Source organism: Pseudopipra pipra, chromosome 9 (assembly GCF_036250125.1).
Source record: "Pseudopipra pipra isolate bDixPip1 chromosome 9, bDixPip1.hap1, whole genome shotgun sequence".
NCBI lineage: Eukaryota > Metazoa > Chordata > Aves > Passeriformes > Pipridae > Pseudopipra > Pseudopipra pipra.
In genome coordinates, this window is record NC_087557.1 from 29,492,671 (window position 1) to 29,517,334 (window position 24,664).

The following is a 24,664-nucleotide window of genomic DNA, read 5'->3' on the forward strand; positions in this document are numbered from 1 at the left end:
TGACAGAGCGTGCGTTCTTACAAAACCTATTGCCCAGCTTGGGCAGAAACTTACTGTTTTATCTAAACACTATCAAGCCAGGACCTTAAGGGGACACAACAGCAAGCTTTATTTGCTAAATTTATATAAACAAGCTTTATTTGTTAAATTTGTATGAGCCTTCAAAACCTTAAGCATTTGTGACATCCTTTATTGTGCACTTACTCACGCTTTACTATGCACATCATCACCTTCCACATTTTGTGATCCCATTTTCCACACCAGGTGTAATTAATTTCTAAAGCAAAATTAGCCCTTATCAGTCTTAACTGTTTAAAGAAATGAGATTGCAAATTGTCCTTCACTTATATGTGATTTAGAATCACAGTCTCTCAGAAAATCTGCTGTAAAACCAAGTTAACAGCCTCAAAAAAGACGTGGAAATAATTCCTCATTTCGTAATAAGAATACTAAATAACACCACTAAAAATACAAGAAGCAGTAGCAATGCTTAAGGAGTGACTCAGACTTTCCAAGACTATAATTTTTCATCTCCATGTTTCTGCTGTCTGCCTATTAGTAGCTTCAGAACAGAGCAAGCCTCTGCCCAACCTCTCAGCATTGGTTATGGACCTCTTGAAACTCATCATTTCCATTAATTTATTTTTTTTTCAGCAATATAATACTTAGAACAGCATGTATGCATCAAAAATGTACAGTTTTGTCTGGTGTCAATCCCACCTGCTCTAAATTTCCTTTCTTACCTTCACCTGGATATCTGCTTTTTCATTTGAACAGCTCATTCATTTTGTATAGTTGGATCTTTGATAGAAGTTGCTCCTTGGGGGTGGCAGGAATAACACTAATTCCAGAGGACAAGGAATTCCTGAAGGACTGCTAATTTTGAAGAAATGGGAGACAGGATCTCAATAACTGAAGGATCTTCACTGACAGTTTTATTTGACTGAGGTGCCCCAAATCTGATCCTATATTAATAATTTCCATCTGTAGTTATTTTGATTTACTACTTTTGTCTCCTAAATATAAAGACTTTTATATCACTGCTATTTCACTAAATGGAAATATGACACTTACTGTTATTATGTACAAAGAAGAAAAGGTTTCCAATGTTTTGCAGCAAGAACTGTGAATATAATAAAAGTATATAGTAACTGTTACTGAAGGCTGCACAAGAAATTTAAGAGTAGATGAAAAAAGAGGAAGATATATTGTTTTTATTTGCATTCTACCAGCTTTGGTGTTGCTACTGAAATGTCTACCTGTTCATTTACAGCAAGGTTGTTTGGAGCTGGTCTTTAGTGCAAAATTAGTGTTGAGTATGCTCTGGACTAATAAGGGGAGGCTTTGAGGATTTGATTACTGTACACTTTATCTCCCAACCAGCAACATGCTTCCTCATCCAGAAGTTTTTTTTAACATTTTTCTCCCACTGTTTGGAGTTTGATAACCAATGGGTGGATTGCAATTGTCACAGCACATGAGATGTCTTTTTATGTCCATATCTTTTTATCTCTAAATATGTTAAACTATTGCTGCTGAATTTAAACCCACTGAAGGTGAGCAGGGAATGCTGATTCCTTCATTCAAGTGGAAACTTGGAGCAAAAAAGAGCATTTATCTTCCTGATTCTTGGAGTATCCAGGAGCCCAGGGTTTTGCAACCAACACAAGCTCCCCTACACATTAAGAAGTGCTGAAGTCAGTGAGCTGAGCCAATGCCACCACCTCAGTTCTCCAGCCTTTTGCAGCCTTTGAACAGCCAGAGTGACACAGCCTCTCAGAAATACTCCTAAGGGGCTCCTGCACCTGCAGGTTTTGTTTTCAGCTATGTAAGAAGCTCAGTCAAACCCTGCTCCATCGTGGTTGATTGGAAAACATTTTGTGAGAGGAAGAGCCACTGCCCCGATGGAGATGACATTAATCCCTCCTGTCCCTTCCCACAGCTCCTGCTCAGGTGTACGACCTGAGAAAGGCTGTTCCCCCCTGAGAAAGCAGTGGCTCCCCACTCAGGACCCACAGCAGAGGCTGTGGTGGGACAGTTTTGGTCACTTCTGCTGTCTTCATTAGTAACAGCAAATGAATGGAGCTGACCATTGGTCACTGTGAAAAACTTAGTTCTGCTGGTGTCCTTGCCAGTTTTCACCCCTCCAACACCTTCTGAAATCACTATCTTAATTAGCCATAACTCTACAAAACCACCCCACCCCAGAGAAGCCACTATTTCAGTTATTCTTGTATCAGGAGCACACAAACGTGTCCAGAGCTCCAGATATATCCATCCTGGTTATGCCAGTGCTTCCTGTGCTGCTGCATTGCTCACAGCACAGAACTCTTCGAGCTTCTGTTCAGGAGCACTCTGTGATGCCTCTTGTCTGAACAAAAGAGATGAAAGTTTATGTATTTACTTTCCTTCTTTCTCCATCTCTGCAGCAACTGAAATGCTCCTCTCCCTCTTTTTGGCAGAGCACTGCTTTACTCAGGATGCACTCTACAGGCCTGCCTTTCCCTTCCTACCCTAACTACATTTTTACAAGCACACTGAAACAGCTGTCTTGAGGTTTTCCTGTTCTTCTCTTTGTCTTTATCTACCTGATAATGGTGTTTTAGCTTCTACCTCCCAGATTGCAGGGTCTTGAAGTACCAACTTCATTGCTTCTTTTCAAATGGAATTGCCCCCCCATTTCAGGAGGGATGGGTGAAGAAATCTGGGTAGGACAGAAGGGCATGGAGCAAGCTGTTTGTAGTTTGAGATCTCCATCTCTTTTTATTTCTGGGCGGGGAAACATAAAAGAAACTATTTCCCCCTGAACTTCAATGAGCAATAATGTATTTTGAGATGTTTTTATATTTTATTGTTGTCTTAAGAATTTGTGGGAATTTATAGGTCTCAATCAGACCAAACTGAGCATTTTTGCTCCTTGTATGATAAAATGCCAAAATCTGACAAGTATTTTGAGGCAGAAGGTCATCGTGTGGGGCTTTTAACTGTCTGTGTAAGTGACTTGAAATACTATTTGAAAGAATGGATTTACCTGGTCTGTATCTCCTCACTGGTGGATTAGGGAGAGGCAAACTGTACCCATAGTATTTAAGGTATGAAGGTATACAAAAACTGTAGTATGTTTGAGAATTTTAATTTTTAAGTAATTGTCTTGTGGCTCCAGGAATAGTACAACTCAAGGCTGTGTCTCAATGCAAGTAAATGTAACTTCTCCATCATTATTGCCCATGAGAAATTCTGTAACATTTTATAACTTGTTTTTACAATCTGACCTTGATTTTATATTTTGGCTTATTTTTATAGAAGAGTTCTTCATAAAAATTCCCATTCAGGCCCATTTGGTAGTCCCAGACACTGATGGATGAAAGAACTTAAAAGTTACCTATAACTTCAAGTTGTAACAGCGTAAGTACATGATGGGAAAGGAAGAGCATTTGACTCTCTAGCCTTATCCATAACATCACTAATGCCTCATCTGGATGTGTTCTCACCACTTCTCCAGTGGAGAAACTGTCCAAGGAACACTGTCAGCTCTACGTGACCCGGTAGGTGCAAGGGGTGCGTGTCCGGTGATGTGCCCAGCTACGTTCCGGACAGTATTCCTGGGAGCTACCTCTTCCCGAACTCCCTGCGCGCTGCCGAAGGCGGCAGTTGGGAAGAAGCACGTGGAAAGCGCAGAGATGAGGCTGTGGCTGAGGACATCCCCTCCCTCGGTTGCCCCATGAGCTGGTACCGCCGTGGGTGCAGCAGGGTGGGCAGGCAGCCGCCCTGCCTGGCCGGGGTGCCCCGCGGCCGTGCCGTGACAGGGCAGCCCCGCTCCCGGGGGACAGCGCTGCACCCCGGCACGGCGGGGGGAGCCGGAGGAACCGAGCGCAGGGGCTGCGGCTCCCGGGACAGCGCCGGAGCGGGGCTGCCCCGCAGGTTGGCCGGGCAGGGAGCGCCGGGGCAGGGCTGAGGTGCGGGGGCACGGCCGGGCAGCGCACGGAGCGGGGCCGGGGGCGGAGGGAGGGCGGGCGGCGGGCGGCGCCGGCCGGGCGGGGAGCGGGGCCGGTGTGGGAGCGGGGCCGGCGGAGCTCCCGCAGCGCCTCCGTCCGCACCACGGAGCCACACGGAGCCGAGCGGGGCCGAGCGGGACCGCGGTAGGGCCGGGGCGGCGGGGCTGGAGCGGCAGGGCCGGGCCGGGACCGCGGCACTTGTGCCCGCCCCGCCCCCGGCGGCAGCAGCGCTCAGGGGCGGAGGGGCCGCCGCTCCCCGGCACCGCCGAGGGTCGCGCTGGGGCGTGGGGAGGTGGGAGTGTGGGTAGGGAGGTGGGAGTGTGGGTAGGGAGGTGGGAGTGTGGGTAGGGAGGTGCAGTTTAGTGCCGGGCTCCGCCTGAGGAGTTTCCCCGGACTTTGCCGGTCGAGCGCTCCTGGCTGGCAGAGATGCCCCTGGCTCCGGCGTGCGCGGTTCCCAGTGTAGCTCAGTAACCGAGAGACTTCAGCGGCAGTTTGTAGTACGGGTTATTAACGCCTGTCTTTTTTTTATCTTTCATTTTCTTTTTCTTTTTTTTTTTTTTTTTTCCTTTGCCTTTTCTTTTTTTTTTTTTTTCCCTGTACCTTTTTTTCCCCCCCTGCCTGGGAGGTTTTCTTTTTGCCAGCAGAAATATCCTGGGAGCAGAGATGGGAGATAAAGTGCAAAGCAACTCGCAGAATGGGTTTCTGAATTGGTCTAAAAACCAAGTTTGAGCTTCAGCGAGGGTGCTGGGAAGTCAAAGGCTTCAGTGTCGGTTAGGATAAAGCTTTGAAACAAAAAATTGTGAGAGGAGAATTGTTTGGAAGATGTTAGGACATTGTTTTGAAAATAAATGTTTAACAGTGAGAAGAGAAATGGAGTGCGATTGTAATCTCTAAATGCTCCAGTCTGAGTATTTCACTTTTTACTGTGGCTGGGCTGACGTATACTGTCATTCTAGGAGTGTGTTGCAAAAACGTTTGTTTAACGTAGGTTAACCACCAGAATGGTTTGTATGGTTTCTCTTACTGCATGTATAAGAGCATTTTGTATTTTATATGTTACTTTGTGTATCATACACATGCAGAGACTCTAAAGATCCTGTAGGCTATATTTGCATTGTATAATGCATGCAGATAATTGTTTTACCCCGTGACTGATGCGCTTACAATGTGATGCCATATCATATCACACAGAAAACCGGAAAATTAGATTTGTACCACAGGCTAATATTATGGAATTTCTGCTTCAAATACCATTTGAACAGTGTGGTATGCCTTTTACAGTGTTGTGTATATTTGTTTTTAATACTGCAGATGCCTTTTGACTGCAAGACTGCTGAAATGCTTTGAGGGCTGCGCCTCCCTTCCTAACCATGAACGGTTCAAAATCACCAGGGCTGGCTGGATTTGGAGCCTTGAGGAACACAACCTGCCACACGGAGAAGAAAATTTCGGTTTTCTTTTCAATAATCTTCATGACGGTGGGAATTTTGTCCAACAGCCTCGCCATAGCGATTCTCATGAAGGCATACCAGAGATTCAGGCAGAAATCAAAAGCCTCCTTTTTGCTTCTTGCCAGTGGCTTGGTCGTCACAGATCTCTTCGGCCACCTCATCAACGGAGCCATTGCAGTGTTCGTGTATGCGTCGGATAAAGACTGGATCCGATTTAACCAGTACAACATTCTTTGCAGTGTTTTTGGCATCTGCATGGTTTTCTTTGGTCTGTGCCCACTCTTCCTGGGCAGTGTGATGGCCGTTGAACGGTGCATTGGAGTCACTAAGCCAATATTTCACTCTACAAAAATGACTTCTAGACATGTGAAAATGATGTTGACTATGGTATGTCTGTTTGCTGTTCTTATAGCTTTGCTGCCTATTCTTAGGTTTAGAGCCTACCAAATTCAAGCATCGAGGACCTGGTGCTTCTATAAAACAGAACATGTTGAGGACTGGGAAGACAGATTTTATCTCTTACTTTTTTCTTGCCTTGGGTTACTGGCCCTTGCTGTTTCATTCTTGTGCAATGCTGTCACAGGAATTACCCTCTTAAGAGTCAAACTTAAAAGTCAACAGAGACAAGGGAGATCTCATCATTTTGAAATGATCATTCAGCTCTTGGCTATAATGTGTGTTTCTTGCATTTGCTGGAGTCCATTCCTGGTAAGAGCCTAATGTGTTTGCCAATGTTTAATGCACATCACTGTATAAAAGTTATACTTTTTTATCTCCAGGTTTTAAAGTGCTTGAGCTGTGGTAACAGCTCTATTTGTTCAATGATACCAATTTTAATGCATATTGTCCATAATGCATGTACCTGTGCATCTATAAAAAACTTGGTAATTATTGTCCACTTCTGAGCATAAACAAAATACATTGAGTAAGCTAAATATATAGGGACTGTGAGGACTGTATTTCCAGTGCTGTGAAGCAGACAGTGGTAGCAGAATGGTGGCTAGAATACATTGGAACAAATAGTGAGCTTGTCCACAAATTCAGTGAAATCTTGAAGTGGGAAGTCTTTTTAGTCTGAACTGTGGTTCCTGTAACTTTTTTATTTATGGCAGCCTGTTTGTTGTTATTTTCACAGTTTACTGCTATACTTGTGGGCTGTGTTATGGCAGGTAACAGTTAAGAATTTAAAAATCCTCCACTCCATTAACAGGGTGTTAAGGGCTTTGCTTTAGAGTCCTGTTGAGAAACAGGGGTTGGCAGTGGGTTAAAATAACCTTTGGTTTAGCCCTAAGCAAGCTGGGCTTGTAATCTGGACAGCTGACTGGCAAAGCTGCTGTGTGTGGTTGGTGTGCTCTCTCAGCCATCCCAGCTGTATCTTGGGGCTCTGCTGTCACTGCTGTGGCTCTCCCAGAGTGGTAAGTGCTGCTCCTGTTAGGGCACACTCTAAGCCAAAGGAACCAGGATTGTGATACAGGAAAGAATTTGACAGCTGCTGTTGTGTGATGGCATTATAAAGCTGGTATAAAGCTGTAACTCTTTTTAGTGTGGTAAACCTGTCTGGAGAAAATGAATTTTTTTGCTCAGGTCAGAGAGGTTAAGTTACAAGCTGTATGAAATCTTAACTTCTTTCCTGAAAACAAGGCCCTGTAGTTTTTCAGGGAGATAAATGAGGAGCAGTTTTGGTTTGAGCTAACAAATACAGATATTTACATCTGAGATTTGTATCAGCTGTATCTCATCTGCTCACTGCCTATGGTAGGGTATGAAGTCACCTGAGTTAGTTCTAAATTAGATACTGATTTAGCTTTGCTGCAGCAGTTGGGTGTATCTGGCAGGTAGCATCACAGTATCACAGACTTTAAGGAGAAAGTCTGGATATGAATGTCTGCATCACTGAAATGCACAAAACCTCTTTCACTTCTATTCATATCACAGAGAATTTTTCTAGTCTTGCTCTGCAGCATAGTTTAAATTCGTGTGGGCTTCTGTCAGTGTCGTGGCTGTAGTGTGGAGAGCATAAACAAAGTTGTCACAGCAGTATAGCAAGTTTTGTGGTGAACTTCCTTCCAGTTACTTCAGACACCTTCTGAAGTTTGTCTGGGGCAAGCCACAGAGTGGTTTTTAAGGAGAGCAACTCAAATGATGACTTTACATTCCATGAAATCCTCTGGTGACATTTATTTTCAGGTAAAATAATTGTTCTCAAAGGTAGGAATTAATTTGGTTTTTAAAAACCCTTGGGTGTCAGAAGACCTACAAACTTTTTTAATTCAAAAGAGGTGCTTCATTTATTCAACATATGAAGGAACACTAAATTGCAACCATTGTGGTTGTTTTTCAGTGTTGATAATTTTGTTATGCCTTTCCATTTTTATTAATTGTACTATATATTGTACTAAGGATGGGGTCCTTTGTAGGTATTTCCTTTCTTAGCTCTTAGGATCGTAGAGTTTATACCAGTTAATTAATTGAATTACCCAGTCTTTATTTTCATGGCATTCTAATCACTGAATACAAACAGAATTATAAGTGTGGTGTTAATTTAGCAAGGTTTTTTGGCCAGCAGTGGGATAAAGCTTTGTCAGGACGTGCTGCCTAAGTGCTGCATTAAAGTGACCCAGGGTTTATCAAAGTGTATGATTTATGATGAATTGCTAATTCAAACCTGCTTATCTGATATATCTTCACCTCTCAGGGCCTTTAATTTGTGAAATGAATTATAGAATATAAATTAATTTATATTCTATAATATAATCAGCATGTACCAAAATAAGTCTTTCTTGACATGATTATGAGCAGGTGTCCATAGGTGAAATTATCTGGAAATGATTGTTCTTCAATCATTTGCTTCTTAACTTTTTTTTTTTAAAGCTCAATCTAGAAGTCAGTATTAGTCTTTGAATTGTGAATTTTAACTATGTTCTCTATTCCGAAGAGTACACAGAACAAAATGTTTGTGAGAGTCAATTGCCTCAGTGTAAACCAAAGCAATTGGAAACCAAACAAACCTTTGGAAGAGAAAGTGGAGGAAGGCAATGTGGTTTATGCCACATGTGGTTTGCAGATAGGAGAGTTTGGATTCGTTGTGTGATTTCCTGTCTGATGTGGGGGTTTGCTTTGTTTATTTTCCTTCTGCTTTCAGTCTAGTCTGGTGTTATGTCTGCTGATGTATGTGCAGGGCCACCAGAATCAAGTCCAGTACTGTAATTCCACTACAGATTGACTTCACTGTTAGATTTCCAATCAATTCTATGTTTTTTTTCCAAGTGCAGTTAATATTTAGACATTGTCACTGTCCTGTGACAAAATCACCTTTAGATGTCATTAGAGTCCCAAGACCCTGGATTGTCCTTTATGGTGTCTGGTGTGGAACTGAACTTGACTTGTGCATCTGCTCAGTGGTGGTGAAGTTGTTTTGATGCCTTTATGTGTGTGTAAATGCATAGATAGCTAACAATATTATAGATAATAATATATAGTGTATAATCAGTCACCACCTTTACCTTAAGATTACTGGAGATGTGTAGCATTTTTCAGAAGCAGAGCCTGTGGTATGGCTTATGTGGAGCTCTGCCTGGAGCTGTTGGACAGGGACTTCCTTCTGATATTTTTTTTTTTCCTTACCATTTCTTTCCTGAAGCTCCATTTCATTTGTTTTTCAAACATGAGCAGCTTTTTCAAGTTTTCTGCCACCGTGAGGGAATCTTTCCTTAATGAAGTATGAGAATGAGGGGGAACATTGACCTGCTTTTGAGGAACTGAGAGGGGGAGCGAATTCACAAAAAAAGGTGACAAGTGAAATTCATGAGTTTTATAACAATATATGTAGTCAATAATATACATAGTCAATGGTGTCATCGTTTCTCATCCTTGCTAGAGCCTTAGCCCTTTGCTGGGGGTATGTGAATTTTGCTGGATAAATTTGATCCCAAGGGGCTGGATTCCCAAAGCAAATAGTTGGGCTGGAGCATTTTGTGACGAGCACCTCTGATGAAATAGGTTGTTATATAAAGCTGGTTTTTGGCTGTGACTTGACATCTGGCCTGTCATGAAACGGCTTGGTTTTGGAGCTGTGTTTGTGTGAGCAAATTCTGACTTCAGTACGTCATATTCTGTAGGGCTCGAGGGATAAACGTATTTTAAATTTTGTTTTTTGGAGTAGCAAAGAGAACTGCCTGTAATTGTGGACAGGAGGGATTTATTTTAGAGGAATAGAAAAAGATTGTGATACAGAGAAATTTCTGATCTTTTTCATGTGTGGAACACAGTCTTAGCCTGAGAAGAATTCAAATTATTCTTGTTAAGATCTTTTTCCATGCAGTTATCTGATTAATTTCATTCCAGTTTTACCTCCCCTATACAGCACAAAATAACCACTCCTGTTTTTTGGTTTTTTTTTTTTTTTTGGAAAGGGCTCAGCTGTTCATTTTATACGATTAAATCAACTCTTATTCAGTTGCTTTTTTTACTGCATAGATTAATTTTTATCAGTCCCTTCTCGTGTAATCTCTTCCCTTTCCAATTTGTTATGCTAACTGTGTCTCTCTGAACTTGCTCTGACTTCTTCTTGTCCTCAGATGCAGTGGGGCTTGATGGCTGGTTTTTGTGCACTTAGGGCTGTGTCCAGCTTAGAATTTACTGAGTCACTTCAGCCTAGAAGCTGCTGGAGCTGATCTGAGGGGTCCTTTCAACAAAGGTGCTTCTGGAGCTGGTGAGAAGGGCAGCTGTGTGCTAACAGGGAGGCTCTCCTTGGAATACCCTCACCCCAGCCCACCCTGCTTGCTCCACCAGGTATTTTGGGTACTCACAGATCATATGTGCCAAAGGAGGTCACTTTGTTGCAGGTTTTACACTAAGTAAGTTCCAGTTGCATACAGTATAAGGTAGTTTGGTGTACAAGGCAATCTGTGTACATCTCATTTGGGTTGTTTTGCATGTGTGGTCACATCCACACATGCATAGTGACTTTGCCAGCAGTTCATACCCCCTTAACCCTTGAAGTCTCTCCCTGCATTCTTGTTTTCTGTCTTTTTTAGTGAGCTGGCAGTTTAAATTTCTGTTCTGCTACCTTATGCTTGTATGTGTGATGGGCATCATGTATTAATAAAGCTCGTTGCTTTATTAATGCTGTTTGTATGCCTTCAACCACTGCTGGTTGTATTGCCCTACTACAAAAGAGTGACTTAAAAATTACTCTCTTGCAACTGGTGGTTTTTCATGATCAGAAAGTGCAGCTGAGGAGAAGCAGAGAGGTGTCCCAAGATGCAGGCCCACACTCTGCCAGTGAGGCTCTTGCCACCTGTCCAGCACAGCCCCCCAGATCTCCCTGGTGGCTGCTCTGCACAAGTGTGTTCTTGTCTTACAGGTTTTTAGTCAAAGCTGCAGCCTCTGTGAGCTTGTTGTGCCTGCACAGGCGCTGTCAGCAGGGAGAGTGATCTTTCCTTTTGAAAAAGAATAAGTTAGTCATGTGTTTCTGAAGACTGAAGAAGGAGATACTCTTAGATATGTTTAGCTAACCTTTGCAGCTCTGAATGCTGTTGTAAACTTTCAGAGGGAAAAAAATTTGTTGTTTTCAAGATTCAGATTTTAAAGAAGATAATCAGTGATAATTACTATGCTTGTGCTAGCTTTTGGTGTTGAATTCTTGCTAGAGTGGTTGTCTGCTGACACCGTACAGAGATGGGATGTGTTGCCAGATGTTTGTTGGGTCTGGGTGATGCTTCTCCCCTGTGGGTTCTTGCTGGATGCTGTCATTGCACCTCTGAGGACGGGTGCAAGCCCATCTCAGGGGCCCACTGCTGCCACAGTGGTTTTAGTGAACGAACCAGTTTCATAGGGAAAGGAAAGAAAGGTTTTTGCCAGCAGCAGGCCTGCAAATACACCTCTATGTCTAGTCCAAAGCATCAATACATTAATGGTTATTGTCGACTGTAGGTAGTTATTTCTCTTCCAGACCTTGCTGTGTCAGAAGAGATCAGGAGGGGCAGTTTGAACGAATAAAATGCTCACTGGGTTCCTCTGGAAAGAAGAATCTCATGAGTTTGCTTGTCTTTCGAGCTACACTAGAGAAAGGGCTCTTGCTCTCCCTCCTGTCGTGATCCTTTGGTTGCTTGCTGGGTTTCCTGATACATCCATTAACACTGTGCAAATTCAATTCCTGTTCTTGCTTGAGTTCTTCCAAATGAGCCTCTGATACTGAGGGTTAAATTGCTGAAAGGTAACTGTCATTGCTGATATTATGGGCCAAAAGGTATTTTGAAATTAATAACTCATTTTAGGATTGAAGAGGAAAGAGAACACTTATTTGAATCGAAGTTTTTGTTAGTCTCAAGACACAAGTGTCTTTCCAGCTTAGTTTCCCCTGGAATAAGGTTTAATCAGCAACTCAGACAATTTGAGTGTGCTTTTGTATGTCCCCATGAAAATATTCCCTGGAAAGAATTTGCAGATGTCTGCAGAGACAGCAACAGAGTTTAATACAGTGCATTTAAAAATTCAATCCACCTATTCAGATGTGTTTCTATGATACTAGAAACCCTTGGATAAGATGTTCATGCATTTTTTTAGTATTGGTTATAGAGATCTCTCTTTTATTTTGAATAAAATGAAAGGCACAGCTGGCAAATTTCCTCCAGGTTAGATGAGAAATGGAATGAGATTAATTTTAGAGTATACCCACCTGAGATGATACTGAATTTCAAAGGTACTGTTTTGCTGTTCAGAATTGGTCTGTTCCTATTTTCCTCTTTTACAGCACATAGAGATCTTACAGGCCTTATCCTTTCTGAGAAATATGAATCATTTAAAAAAAATGTTTGTAAGTGTGGGCCAGGGCATAGTTTATCACAGAGTGCTTAGAAACTCTATATTAATTGTGGCTATATTTGTAATTCAAGTGTTTACCTCCCTCTCCCAGAAGTCAGGGAGCTGAGCAGTTGAGATCTTCTCTAAACAGGAAAGAAGCGCTGGGGAAGAAATGGATGGTGGTGCTAAGTGATGATATGAACCAGGGGAGGAAGAAAGGCTAAGATTGACAGATTGCCCTTTACCAGAGGCTCTTGGGAGAGCATATATATAGTTTTTGTTATCTGTGTTTACTCGTGCTGTTTGGAAAAACTTATGTAAAGCCTCTTCTGAAAATGCAGTGCCATCAGAATACAATAAGATTGTTTTGGAGGGAAGAAAGTAGGGAAGGCAGGTTGTGAGTCATGTGAGAACGTGGCATTTTCAAAATAATGTTGTTCTGGTTTTCTTTCATAGTTTCTTCCATCTTTATTTTTGAATTTAGATGATATATACCGAATTAAACTATGAAGATCTATAAAATTGAAACACAGTACGTTGTTCCAAATAGATGTCAGTGACTATCACAGAAACTTCTGATTTTTTTTTTTCCAATTTTGAAGTTACCATCTCAAAAAATCAAATTCTCCAAACCTCACCCAAATAAATTTGCCATTCGTAACCTCTGCTTATTTATTCAGTTGGTAAATTTTTGGGATTCTGTGCTTGATATTAAAAAGTCAGTTTGACATCCATTCCATTGTTTGGTATAAGAGAATTCTTCCTGTTTCCTAGATATTACACTTATTCAGGCCTTTCTTACTTGAAAATATCATACACTGCATAACCATCTTTGGAAAATGTCATACACAGCATAACCATTTTTGGATAGTTATTTTAGGAAAGTTCTCTTTCCTGAGTATCTAAACACCTTAAATGGTAAAGTTGTTGCTGAAAAGTCTCAGGGACAAATACACTCACATGGAGCAACTCCACAAAGTCCTTCACCCTTCCCAGATTTAATGGCAGACTTCAGGGTGTGATATAGATTCATATATTCTGAGAGATAATTATGGTGTTAATTCACAGCTTTAGTTTGGCATGATGTTGATAAATGCTTTCTAGTAGAAGTTGGTTGTCTCAGGAATACTGCAGAATGTGTGAATGTCTGAGAGGAACTGCTGAATTGCAGTTTTTGTTGCAAGCTCCCCGGGCTGGAGGGTGCCTGTTCCTGGTGTGCCCATCCCCAGCAGAGCAGGAGCTCTGTCCCATTTTGGGTTCTGTGGATGTGCTTTTAGGAACAGCAGTGGCCAGGTAGCAGGACGTTGCAGAAAGGTTTTGACCTGTGTTATGACCAATGTTAGGACATGAGGATGAAGACTCTTGTGCTGGGAAGGATGTGACCAGCTATGCTCCCACCTGCTTCACTGCATGGAGAAAGAGCAGGTGAAGCAGGAAGGAGGTGAGGATCCATGTAAGTGGTAGCAATTGGAGTTAGGATTTACAGTTCATTAGTGAACTGGAAATAAAATTGAATCTGTGTTTTACCTGGAGCGTGCTTGCACAGAAGTACTGAGAAATAAATCACTCTTAGATGGAGACAATTTTTGTGTTCCCTCCTCCACCTGAGTGGTCCAGCTGCAAAACAGTCCCTTTCAATTTATTTGACAATACTAAAGAAAAATATGATTGTGAGTTGTATATTCCAGCTTGGTAAATATATTGCTAATATAGCCTTGATATTTCTGTTCATGGCTTCTTAGTTTACTTCTCCAGAATGATATATAAAATAAGTCACTTTAACAAAGGTGATTTTAAAAAAAACAGCAACATGAAAGCAACAGATCATGTCTTCCTTTGCCTCCAGCCAGGTTTTCAAACACTGCAAATCAGCTAGCACCAAGTCATTAGGTGACTGTGACTCTAATCCATCTTCAAGAAGGACAAGGGTGCCAAGGGAGGTTTAGATCAGAAATTAGGAAAACACTTCTTCATTGAGAGGGTGATCTGGCATTGAAATGGGCTGCCCAGGGAAGTGCTGGAATCACCATCCCTGGAAGTGTTCAAAAGGCATGTGGATGTGGCACTTGGGCATGTGGTTTAGTGGTGAACATGGTGGTGCTGAGGAAATGGTTGGACTTGATGATCTTAGAGGTCTTTTCCAACCTTAATGATTCTGTGACATTCTATGATATTCAAGAAGATTTTGTTTTCCTCCACTGTGTATGTTGCATCCATGATAAACATAAAATATAGTTACAACTGAACATACCTTTTTTTTTTTTCCTCCTACACCCATACAAGGAACACCATCATTTCTCAGATACTCAAGCTGAATGTCTGACTCTCCACTGGTAGAAAATAGAGTAGGTTCTTCACTTTTTTTAGACCTGTTGTTAATAGAGGTCTTGCAGGCTTGGTCACACATCAAAGCTATCTGCATTCCTGAGGTGAAAAGGCCCACTATGTATCATGACTGACTCACTCTGAAATTCTTCTCTCCCTTCTTTTAACACTTCTAATATGTCTGGATATCTCTGGATTTGGTGGTACTTGCCCTGAAAACCACTGGGTGTGTGACATTCCTCTGAAACCAGGGAGTGACCTGTCCAAGGAACCCTTAGAGAGTTCAGCCTAACTCTTGGATTCTTAGACAAAAGAAACACATCAGAGAGAATTTAAAAAACTGGCCAGGTAAGAACTGGCAGATCCTGCATTCCCAGTGGAGCATCTTCATGCTCTGAAAGACAGAAGTGGAAGATTTGCCTCTGGTTGCTGAATCTGTGTTGTATCTCTCCTCAGGTTGTCTATATATTGTCTTTTTTTTTTTTCTGCATTCAGACAGTTCTCTTTCTCCCAAGTATTGTGTGTTATTTGTGATTCTTTCTTTGGGCATTTGTCAGGTATTAGTGAGAGAAGTCCTGTTACTCCTAAATAAATTAGACTATTTATTTAACCATTAAAAATGGGATTTTTTTCCCAAATGAATGTGAAAACCTGGAGAAGCAAAGCAACAAAAGAGAAGTAATAGATCATTTCCAGGATTTGAAGCTTTACCCAGCTGACCTTAATGGAAGAATAAGTATGAATATGTATAGTGCTTGCATCCCTGAATACTTAAGGATGTCCCTTATTATGCAGTATTAGAAATACTCTGTTGTTTTCTAGTCCTTACAGTTGTCCTGTAAAGTTCCTCTCAGCGTTGGAGGGTAAAGAATGTTTTAATTTTATTTGTACAATTAATTTTTTTGTGTAAGATATTTTGGTTGCAGGCCTTGTTCTTAGGCAGGAACACATTCCTCACGCCATGGGATCAGGCCTTCCTGTAACTTTAAAACATGTAGCTCAGGAAACAGGTTGTTTATTTGACTTTGGTGTGTTTGCTGTGTCTTTTCATGATGAAGTGAGTCATTTACTCTTTCCAGTGCTAGAAACTTTTCTACCCTTATCCACAAAACTTTCCTCTCAAACGAATTATCAATTAAGCTGTGAGAGTAATTACATTACCAGCTAGTTGGAGCAAAGTATTTCTAATTTTGACTGGGAGGAAAGGAAATAAGGAAAAAGGGCTGTCAAACCATAGATAGAAATATTTGGATTATTTAGGAGGAACAAAGAGAAGTGGCCTGGAATGCTTCATTCAAGCCCAGCCTGAATTTATGCTACTGCAAAGCAGATGCAAATAGGTAGTGTCTAAGGGGAAAGCTGACAGAAAATAAAGTCTTCACTTTCAGTTAATGTTTGCAAGTTTATATGCAAAAAACCCCAACACCTTCTGTGTATAAGACTTACTTCATAATTGCATAGAGCATGATAATGCCAAAGGCATTTAATAAAATACAAATAGTGAGTATAATGTTGTGGCACTTCACGGATTTTTTTTTCAGTAATTTTGAGAAATCCTTGCGTACAGAAAAATCTCATTTCAAGAAGTTTACAAAGGTTTGTTCAGAACACAGAATCAGAGAATCACAGAATCAGTGGGGTTGGAAAAGCCCTCTGAGATCATCCAGTCCAACCCTTGATCCAACCCTGCCATGGTTCCCAGCCCATGGCACTGATACCACATCCAGTCTCACCTCCAACACCTCCAGGGATGGTGACTCCCACAATACCTCCACGTTTGTGCAGCTCCATTTTAAGGGAGCAAATATGGAGTGCACAGAGGCTAAATTTCTGTAAAATAATTTGGCAATCCCAGCTGCCTCTGGTAATTCAAATCCTTTCTGGCAGTTTCTTATTTGGGTTCTCTTTGGATTCTGTTTTTCCTGTGATCCTGACAGGGGAAAGGTCTTTCTCAGACTCGCTGCTTTTATCAGGATAATAATCAAACTTACACATTTAAGGATGTATATCGTGGCAGGTAGTAATCACCATCCTTGATTTACCTGTTTTGGGCCAGAACTTGATTTTGGGAGTTAGACACAGATTTTTCCCCAGCTGAATAGTGAGTCAGTGGATCCACTCTTAATTTTTGGCATTACTACTTTGCCACAGAAGTATACATGAGAGAAAAGGAGATTGCCTTCTTCTGCTGCTACTTCTGAAGAGCTGATCCTGCAAAACTTTCCACAAGGAATTATTGCGTGTGCTGTTAAAAGTACCCTCTGGACTTCAGTGTGAAGGAAAGCTTGCTCACGTATTTTTTCATCTACAATTCCTTTTTTAATTTGACATTTTCTATAAAAGTACTGTGCTCAGTTAAAATTTAACTGCTGGGCTGAACGATCATCTGGCATATAAAAGTTGAAGACACGGTTCACGTTTGTCTTTTGGAAAGAGAAAGGAAAACATTAGGGGAAAAACACGTTGCAGATCAAGAACATAAAAAGCATTATGTGGCATAAGTAGAACAGTGTGTGCACTAACATTTTGATGGCAGGAGTAGTGCACTGCATATTTCTTGGAAGCCCTTGTTTTTACCCTGACTTACAGAATCACATAAAAAACAGAGTGAAGCATGCTCAGCTTTGTTGCAACAAATGTGTGGTTTATATACTGCAAGATCTGTATAACAAATGATACAGGCAATTTGCTCTCAGTGTTTCAAATAGCTGTTGTCAGGAGATATAAAACGGTACATAAAATGTGAATATTCAATGCATTTTTAGTTCTCCCTCCCCCTATTTTGCAATTTTTTTTTTTCTTAAAGTTTGTGTTTATAGAGTGCTACAAAGTGGCATCTTGTATGATCTCTGGCCTATTAGCAGACTGCAGCTTCTTTTGTAGCATGAGTAGTGGAAGTTCCAAAAACTTCTGGAAATTCAGGATAAGTGTACGTTGTTTTGTTTCCATGGAGTGGGACACGATCAGTAAAGTTCTGCCTTGAGCCCTGTGTGGTTTAGGAGAAGGGGATTTGCACCTCTGGGTTCAGTGACAAAATATAAATACTCTGCAAAGACTGAAAAATCCATGGACTTTATTCCATCAATGGAAATCTTCCCAACTGCTTGTAAGGAAATCCAAAGGAAGAGGAAGAGGTTTGGGAGGGTCTGCGAGGTTCCCACAGGGAAGTGGAGCCCGAGGGCTGCAGAGGACGAGAGTTTCTGATATTTGTCCACTCTGCTTTCCATGTCAGTCTCTCGGTGACTGTTTTTTTTCCAGTTTCCTGAAGTCAAGGATAGAACCTGGATTTAGAGCCTAAGCACTGAAATGCATCAAAGGAGCATTTTTGTCTTATTTCCTAACTGGCTGTGAAGTCTGCTGCTTGTTTGGACAGGCTGTCCTTGAGGACTAACGGGAATGTGACTGAGCAGCACAGCCATTCAGCCCGTTAGCTGTTCTCCTGGAGCTCCAGTTGGAGGGGAAATTAAATTAAATTGGTGCTGTTTACGTTTGGAGAGTGGTGTGAAGCTTTGGAGCGGAGTTTTTTCGGTTTGTTGCACTGAGCTTTGTCCCCCGGGGAAATGGCAGTTCTCTGGTGCTCTCTGCTTGGTGCAAAACTGGAGAAGTCAACAATTTCAAAATGGTTTTAAAAAATTTTCCATCAGGCTTCCTGGATCTTGCAAAGCGAGCCTTGGTTTTAGTGAAGCTTAAAGTTGGACAGAAAGTATGGAGAAGTTTAATGTACTGTGTCAAGTCCTTGCTTGACACAAATTTCATTTCTCTTAATTTTTAGATACAGGGAATTCTCAGGTCTTTCCCTAAACCAGTAAGGGCTAATATGAGTCAGGATGACTTTATATCTTACAAGCAGGTACCCTTGGTTTAAAAAATTGCTTTTACAGTTGTGCTTTTATAGTTCCTATTTTTAAAGAAAGTTTGAATTGTCTTGGTTACATCATTTCTTTTTTATTTTATTTTTTTTTTTTGCAAACCAGGGAGACACACTACAGCTGTGCTCATATAAACATTGAATAAATCAGCAAAGTGCTACTTGGATTCTTACATTTCTAAATAGGTTAGAAAACGTCACGAGTTACATTTATTATTTACCAGCTGGAGATTAATTTTTTGAGTCATACTGCTGAATCTGCATGAATAGGAACTTGTGCACATCAAAGGCAATTAAATATGATGCAATTGCATTTCCTTTCCCACTTCCCCATTTGTGTACTGCTGGCTACAGGGAACAGAATTCCCTTGTCAGAGTAACCTGGTGGATCTACAGGGAAGGAAAAAAGTCTTTGAATTGGTTTCCTGACTTAATTATTGCCCACTATTAGTCAAATAAGAAGGAAAGAAGTGGCCTTTTGTGCCTGCAGAGGTGGTCCTGCTCTCAGAGCTCTGCTTGCAGTTCCTGAGCTGGTGGCACAAGTGTCTCGTGCCCAGGGAGCAAATACAGACTGTCTGCTGTGTTTTTTGCTTCAATGGAATCCTTAACTAAAAACCTGGGAGTGTATTAGTCCCTTTTTATAACTTACAGTTTCAAACTGACTTTGGAACAGCATCATAAGAATTTAAATGCAAAGAAACCAATTGACTGTGAAAATGTGATAGAACTAATAATTTATATTGACTTCGCTCCGTTCTACCCCTCCTCAGCTGGAGTTTAGGGTCTTGTTCTAGAAATGAGCAGATGGTTTTAGAAAGGCTCCAGGACATAGTCACCTCTTAGCACTGTTGGTGCAGTTTTGTGATATGTTTTCTCAGAAGACACAAAGTGTTTTAGGACAAAAATGCTCATGCTCGGGGCTGGAATGAGATTCTCTTGGTCTATTTCTGTATGGAAATCTCAGCCTTCAGAACTTCAGATATCTGGGATATTATTTTGTGTTAGTTTCAGTGATAGAAGAAAGAAAATATTTTTTAATTTCTTCTTAATATTCCCAAATGATGTAAGTAATATGGCTAGAAAATTTGTATTTTATGAAACAAAATTAGTTGTTAATCTAGGTTTTATCTTATTATTTCAAATACAGAGATTCACAGCTGAGTTGCTTAAGCAATTGTCTATGTACATAAAGCTCTATGTTCAGAAGAGGTAACTTGAATGTTCTGGATGAAGCTTCTCCAAGTCTCAGAATCCATAAATTATGTTTCAATATTCCTTGCCCTGATTTATTTCATGTAAATCCATAATCAAAGCAGAGGTATATTATATGAATAGATTCATTTAGAGGTGATTACTTCTGAATGGAAGGGAATCTCACAAGTTTGCTGGGTAACACGAGAGAAAATAATACAGCTTTACAAAATCTGGATGGAGCTGCTTTTCCTCGATGGCAACATCTACTGCTTCTTTTTTCTGAGCATGAAACTGCATTGGATTTGGCATTTATTAACAACAAATGAATTTTGAAGTCCAACAAGAAGCAGGTTAGGAAGCTGTATGTCTGGATTAAGTCAAGTGTGAGCTGTGTGGGATAAGGATGTTGGTCTGTGAGCTCTGTTGAGCTCCCATTTGCTGCCCAGTCCTACTTGAATGAGTAAGAAATATTCTGAGTTTGGCTTGTGGTATTAGACCTCTAATAAATAAAATGTAGACTGCCCTGAAAAAACATCCCCTGCAGAAGCCAAAGGAGTTGTTCAAGTTTGGGTGGGCTGCTGATGTCAGAGAGGAATGTGCCCAGTGGTTGTGGGGTGAAAAGCAGATTCAGGGAACTGGCTGGTGTTTGTGTTGGCTTGGTGCTCAGACATTCCTCCTCCTCCTCCTCCTCCTCCTCCTCCTCCTCACACCGCTTCCCAGCTGTGCTTCTGTCAGTCCTACCAGCTTCCTTAGCAGTGTTCCTGGGGGATTTCTTTGCTGCTCCCATAGATGCCACACAGAAATGGTCAATCTGATGCTTAATCAAGCAAGTTCAGTGTCCTTTTATGCATTCACTTTGTTCCACTCAAGTTTAGACTCAGATGTGGTGACCTGCAAGCTATAGCTAGAGTCTGGGAATGAAGAGAGGCGTTTAAAAAGGAGTAAAATAGGTTTGCTGGAATATTGAGCTTTAGTTTTCTCTCATCATTGATTTTAGGCTTTTTTTGTTGCTGGTGTTCCCCCCCCCCCAAATATATCTTTTTGAAAATACAGCTTTCTGCACTTGGACAGACTGACCCTACCTTTCATGGCCCAATAAATCAGTGTACTCATAGCATCAGTTTGTAAAATACCCTGTTTCTTGGTTAAATAACTTGTTTTAAAGGCTTTGGAACTGAAAGCCTTACAGTGTTTCATCTTTCTACCAAAAAAGTCTTCGTGTGCTTTGAACATTAATGAGAGAGAGAGAGAGATAATTTACCACCTTATGGTAAGATTCCTGGCTTTGCAGATCAGGCTTTCCTCACACAGGAACTCAGGACAGGAACCCATCTGTGTCTCCACTGGCAAGAGGAGGGGTGTTGGTGGCTTTTGTCACCATGGCTTAAATTTCCCTATAAACCTCTAAATCCTCTGGTGTCAATAAATTATGTTCTGTTGCAGCTTAAAACATATGAATCTTCTTGCTGAAATCAAGCTGCTTTATTCCTTCTGTAGCCTTTAATTAGGAAGATGTGAAAAAACCTTTCATAAAAATGTTCTGACCTGCTGGTGGCCTCTGTCCTTGAAAAAACCCATCCCTGGAACAGTCTTGGCATGCTTTGTTAGCTCAACTTCTGGATTAAGTTTTTATTTCTTGCTCAAATCAGTCCCTGGTTTTGGAGGGTATTCCCTGGCTGGTTGCCATCATCTGCTCAAAGTTCAGCAGAAGTAATTCAGCAGAGACACGTGTGTGTCCTGTGTAAAACATGAGAGGATTTCCAGGATGATAAATGTTATATGCCTGACAGAATTCACATTGCAACTGGGAGGCATTGATGCCGTGAAGGTGTGAAGATCAGAGACAAAGCTGAAACGATTCCACTCGTTTACGTGCTCTCTTGGTGTATTTTTATTTTTTAATGTGTAATTTTAAAATATTCCATTTGCAGGTGATTTGTGTGCTCTCTTGGCGTATTTTTTTTTTGATGCATTATTTTAAAACGTTCCATTTTCAGGTGACCATGGCCAGGATTGGGATTAACGAGAGCCGCTCGAAGGAGACGTGCGAAACGATCCTTTTCGCCCTCCGAATGGCCACGTGGAACCAGATTTTAGATCCCTGGGTGTACATTCTCCTCCGGAAGGCCGTGCTCAGGAACCTGTACAAGATCACGAGGGGCTGTTGTGGCGTTCACATCGTGAACTTGCACGTGTGGGAGCTCAGCTCCATCAAGAATTCTTTGAAGGTCGCGGCGATATCCGAGTCGCCGAGTTCCAAACAGATAAACCCGCGGCCGCTCAGCTCGAGGGGACAGTGAAGTTTAACACAGGCTGTGAAGAGACAGTGGAGGCAACGCTGGTGCACGGGCAGTACCTTGAAGTGAATTCCAAGGCTCAGTGCTTTGGCACATCTTTTAAATTGTGAGTGGTTTGCTGTTGTCGCTCACCGGTTTGATATTGCTACTCCAAAAGATGCCCTGGGATGTTTTAATTCTTTCTGGAATACATCCCTTCCAAAACTGGAAGTGGAAGGATAAGTCATCCATATTTCTCCCTTCCAGGTACTAAAGTGAACAGGGCTCCTTATAATACTCCCCACCAAACCTTGGAGGGCTTCTTAAGACTGGATGCGAGTGCAAAAGTGTTCTCCAAGGTGATTTTTAAAAGGAGTAGATTTTCTCTACCCCAAATCCTTTGCAGAGTCACTTCTTTCTAGGATAAAGTCCAGTGTCCTTTCCATAAGGGTATTCTTTGCTTCTAAGCATTGAATTTACCAATTGTGTATATAAAAGACATTTTGCTTGTTCCTAGTTTATGAAATGATCCACTTTGTTTGGTTCATTGACTTGACCTCTTGACTATTCCATGAGTTTTTGGGGAGAGCTGCAAGCTTCATCAGTGGAAGTGTTCCTTTCAGCTCACTGACAAAACCCAGGGTTTCCTGTGGGAACACAGGAGCAGATCAGCTCAGCTTGCTTAGTTACATTTTCAGATTCATTGGTGAGTTTTTAGTCCTTTCAACAAGTTTTGTTGAAATGACCAGACATAAAGCAGTGGTTGGTCTGTAAAAATAGGTTTTCCCCTCCCTCCCAGAACTGAAGGACAATTCTGGAAGTGTTCCCCTAGTGCACATACTGAAATGCTCATGTGGTACATCTGCTTCATTTGTTAAAAGGTCACATGTGTCTCGTGAAAATGTGTGTGACCAAATGAACACCTCTGCAGGGAACTGCTTTGGGAACATGGTTTTGTTTGTGAAAGCTGAATGCTCAGTTTTTGCAGGGTCTGTGTCTGAAGAGCTGAGAACATTCAGTATATTTGAAGGTACCAGAAGGTTTCCAGGACTTCACACAAAAGGCCCTTCACCTATAATGCTGCTAACAGAAGCTTTGGTTTTTGTGACTGTATGCTGTTCAGAAGCAAAAAATGAGAGGTGTTGTTTTAGGATAAAAAGATCTATTTTATTTTTATCTACTTAACTTCAAATAACTACATTAGTGAAGTGTTGTTATATTTGAACAAAATGGTTAAAAACAGATTCACCAAGAAAACAGTCTGAGGGACCAAAACTATTCACAAAGTACAAATTCATGTTGTACGTGAGAATAGTTTAAGTCAGAAAATAAAAAAATCAAAAGGTGTAAATATTTCAATTTTTTTTTTAAAGCTATTTCCTTTTTGTTTTAAAAAAGTTGAAAAATAAGTGGGTTAAATAACCCTGTAATGAAATGGCTTCATTTACCCTAAAGAATTTCTGTATGTGATTTATTTTCTCAGTCGTGGAGCTGATAAGCCGTGGGCAGATTTGATGCTGGTGTAAGTTCTGCACTGTTGCTTCACGTGGGTTCTGCTGAAATCTGGAGGCATTCACTCAGTGCTCAGTTTGGCTTTTTCATTTTGTAGAGTGTGGTGTCAGTGTATCTGTTGATGTAAATTATTTGTTCCTTATGGGAGATTGTTGTTTTAGCAGCTGCAAAAAAAACTGTTGGTCCGTAAGTTGTTGAGATGTTTGATCGGTGAATGAAGCTCGACAATGTTCCATTTTGTTGTGTGAATAAATGTAGCTTGTGTAGTTCAGACTGGTTGACTTGCAAAGCAAACAGAAGTTTATATGTATATGTGATTTCTTATATTTTGTGTACTAATACATATTGAATGTAAATTGTAAAGCCTCATTAAAGTTATCAAACTGTATCGTGAGCGTTACGGTATTTTTGTGTAACAAAAGAGATCCAAAGTTGTTAAAAATAATACTTATGACAAAAAACCTCACACTGGGTTCAAGACAGGAGGTGATAGGAGGTGCTAGTGTTTGAACACTTTGCTGTCTGAGGCCGGACAGGTCCAGTTCTCAGAAAATGCAAATGGAAGCGGAGCTGAGGGAGTTCAGTGTTTGGGACAGAAGTATTTTTATCCAAATACCTGCCAACATGTTTCACATCTGCTGTGAATCCTGGAAAAAATGGGAGTTTTGCTGTTAATATTTTGTCCTGCTCCGTGGTGTGACAGCCTGCAGAGGCAGCTCAGGGTGCAGCCACCCGAGGATCTGTTACCCCCGAAAGCGATTGGATTATCCTTGTATTCCACTCACAGGAGAGCCAACAGCGTGCTGGGCTGGAGGATTAGTTATATATTTTATGGAATATGAGATTATAAAAAAAAACAACCTGTGGGATGGCTTCACATTAGGATCTGAGTGCTGCCCAGGCAGGGAGCAAAGGACAGTCTGCTTAGCAGCGTGCTGATGATCTGGGTAACGATGTGAGCAGTCATGAGCTGCCTATTTACTGCTGGCAGTAATTAGTGCCTCCAGAGCAGGCAGGGGCAATAAGTGCTCTGGTGGGAAGAAAGTGAATCTCATTTCTGACTAATGACCAAAGAAATCCTCAGGGTGGGAGAATATTTTAACCTAATTGGGATCTTAAGCAATGGCAGGCTGTATGAGGGAGCACATTATCCTAAAATGAGGTCCTAGCCTGGGCTCAATAAACGTGCTGAAGCAAAGAAACCATCAGTAACCAGTTGCTCATCACAGGGATTATGCA

The 24,664-nt window shown here is 41.3% G+C and overlaps 1 protein-coding gene across 6 annotated transcripts; it reads left to right on the forward strand.

Moving 5' to 3' along the window:
• The first annotated feature begins 3,447 nt into the window (after positions 1 to 3,447).
• Positions 3,448 to 23,813, forward strand: PTGFR (prostaglandin F receptor). Of its 6 annotated transcripts, none has more exons than XM_064665574.1 (3): positions 3,448 to 3,545; positions 5,307 to 6,154; positions 21,635 to 23,813. In XM_064665574.1, the coding sequence occupies exons 2-3, from the start codon at positions 5,366 to 5,368 to the stop codon at positions 21,935 to 21,937; spliced, it is 1,092 nt and encodes a 363-aa protein (XP_064521644.1). In that variant the 5' UTR covers positions 3,448 to 3,545; positions 5,307 to 5,365; the 3' UTR covers positions 21,938 to 23,813. The 6 variants fall into 6 exon arrangements, with proteins under 6 accessions (XP_064521644.1, XP_064521641.1, XP_064521646.1 ...); XM_064665571.1 differs by lacking the exon at positions 3,448 to 3,545 and adding an exon at positions 4,041 to 4,139; XM_064665576.1 differs by lacking the exon at positions 3,448 to 3,545 and adding an exon at positions 4,041 to 4,139 and having other exon boundaries at positions 5,307 to 5,833.
• The last annotated feature ends 851 nt before the right edge of the window (positions 23,814 to 24,664 follow it).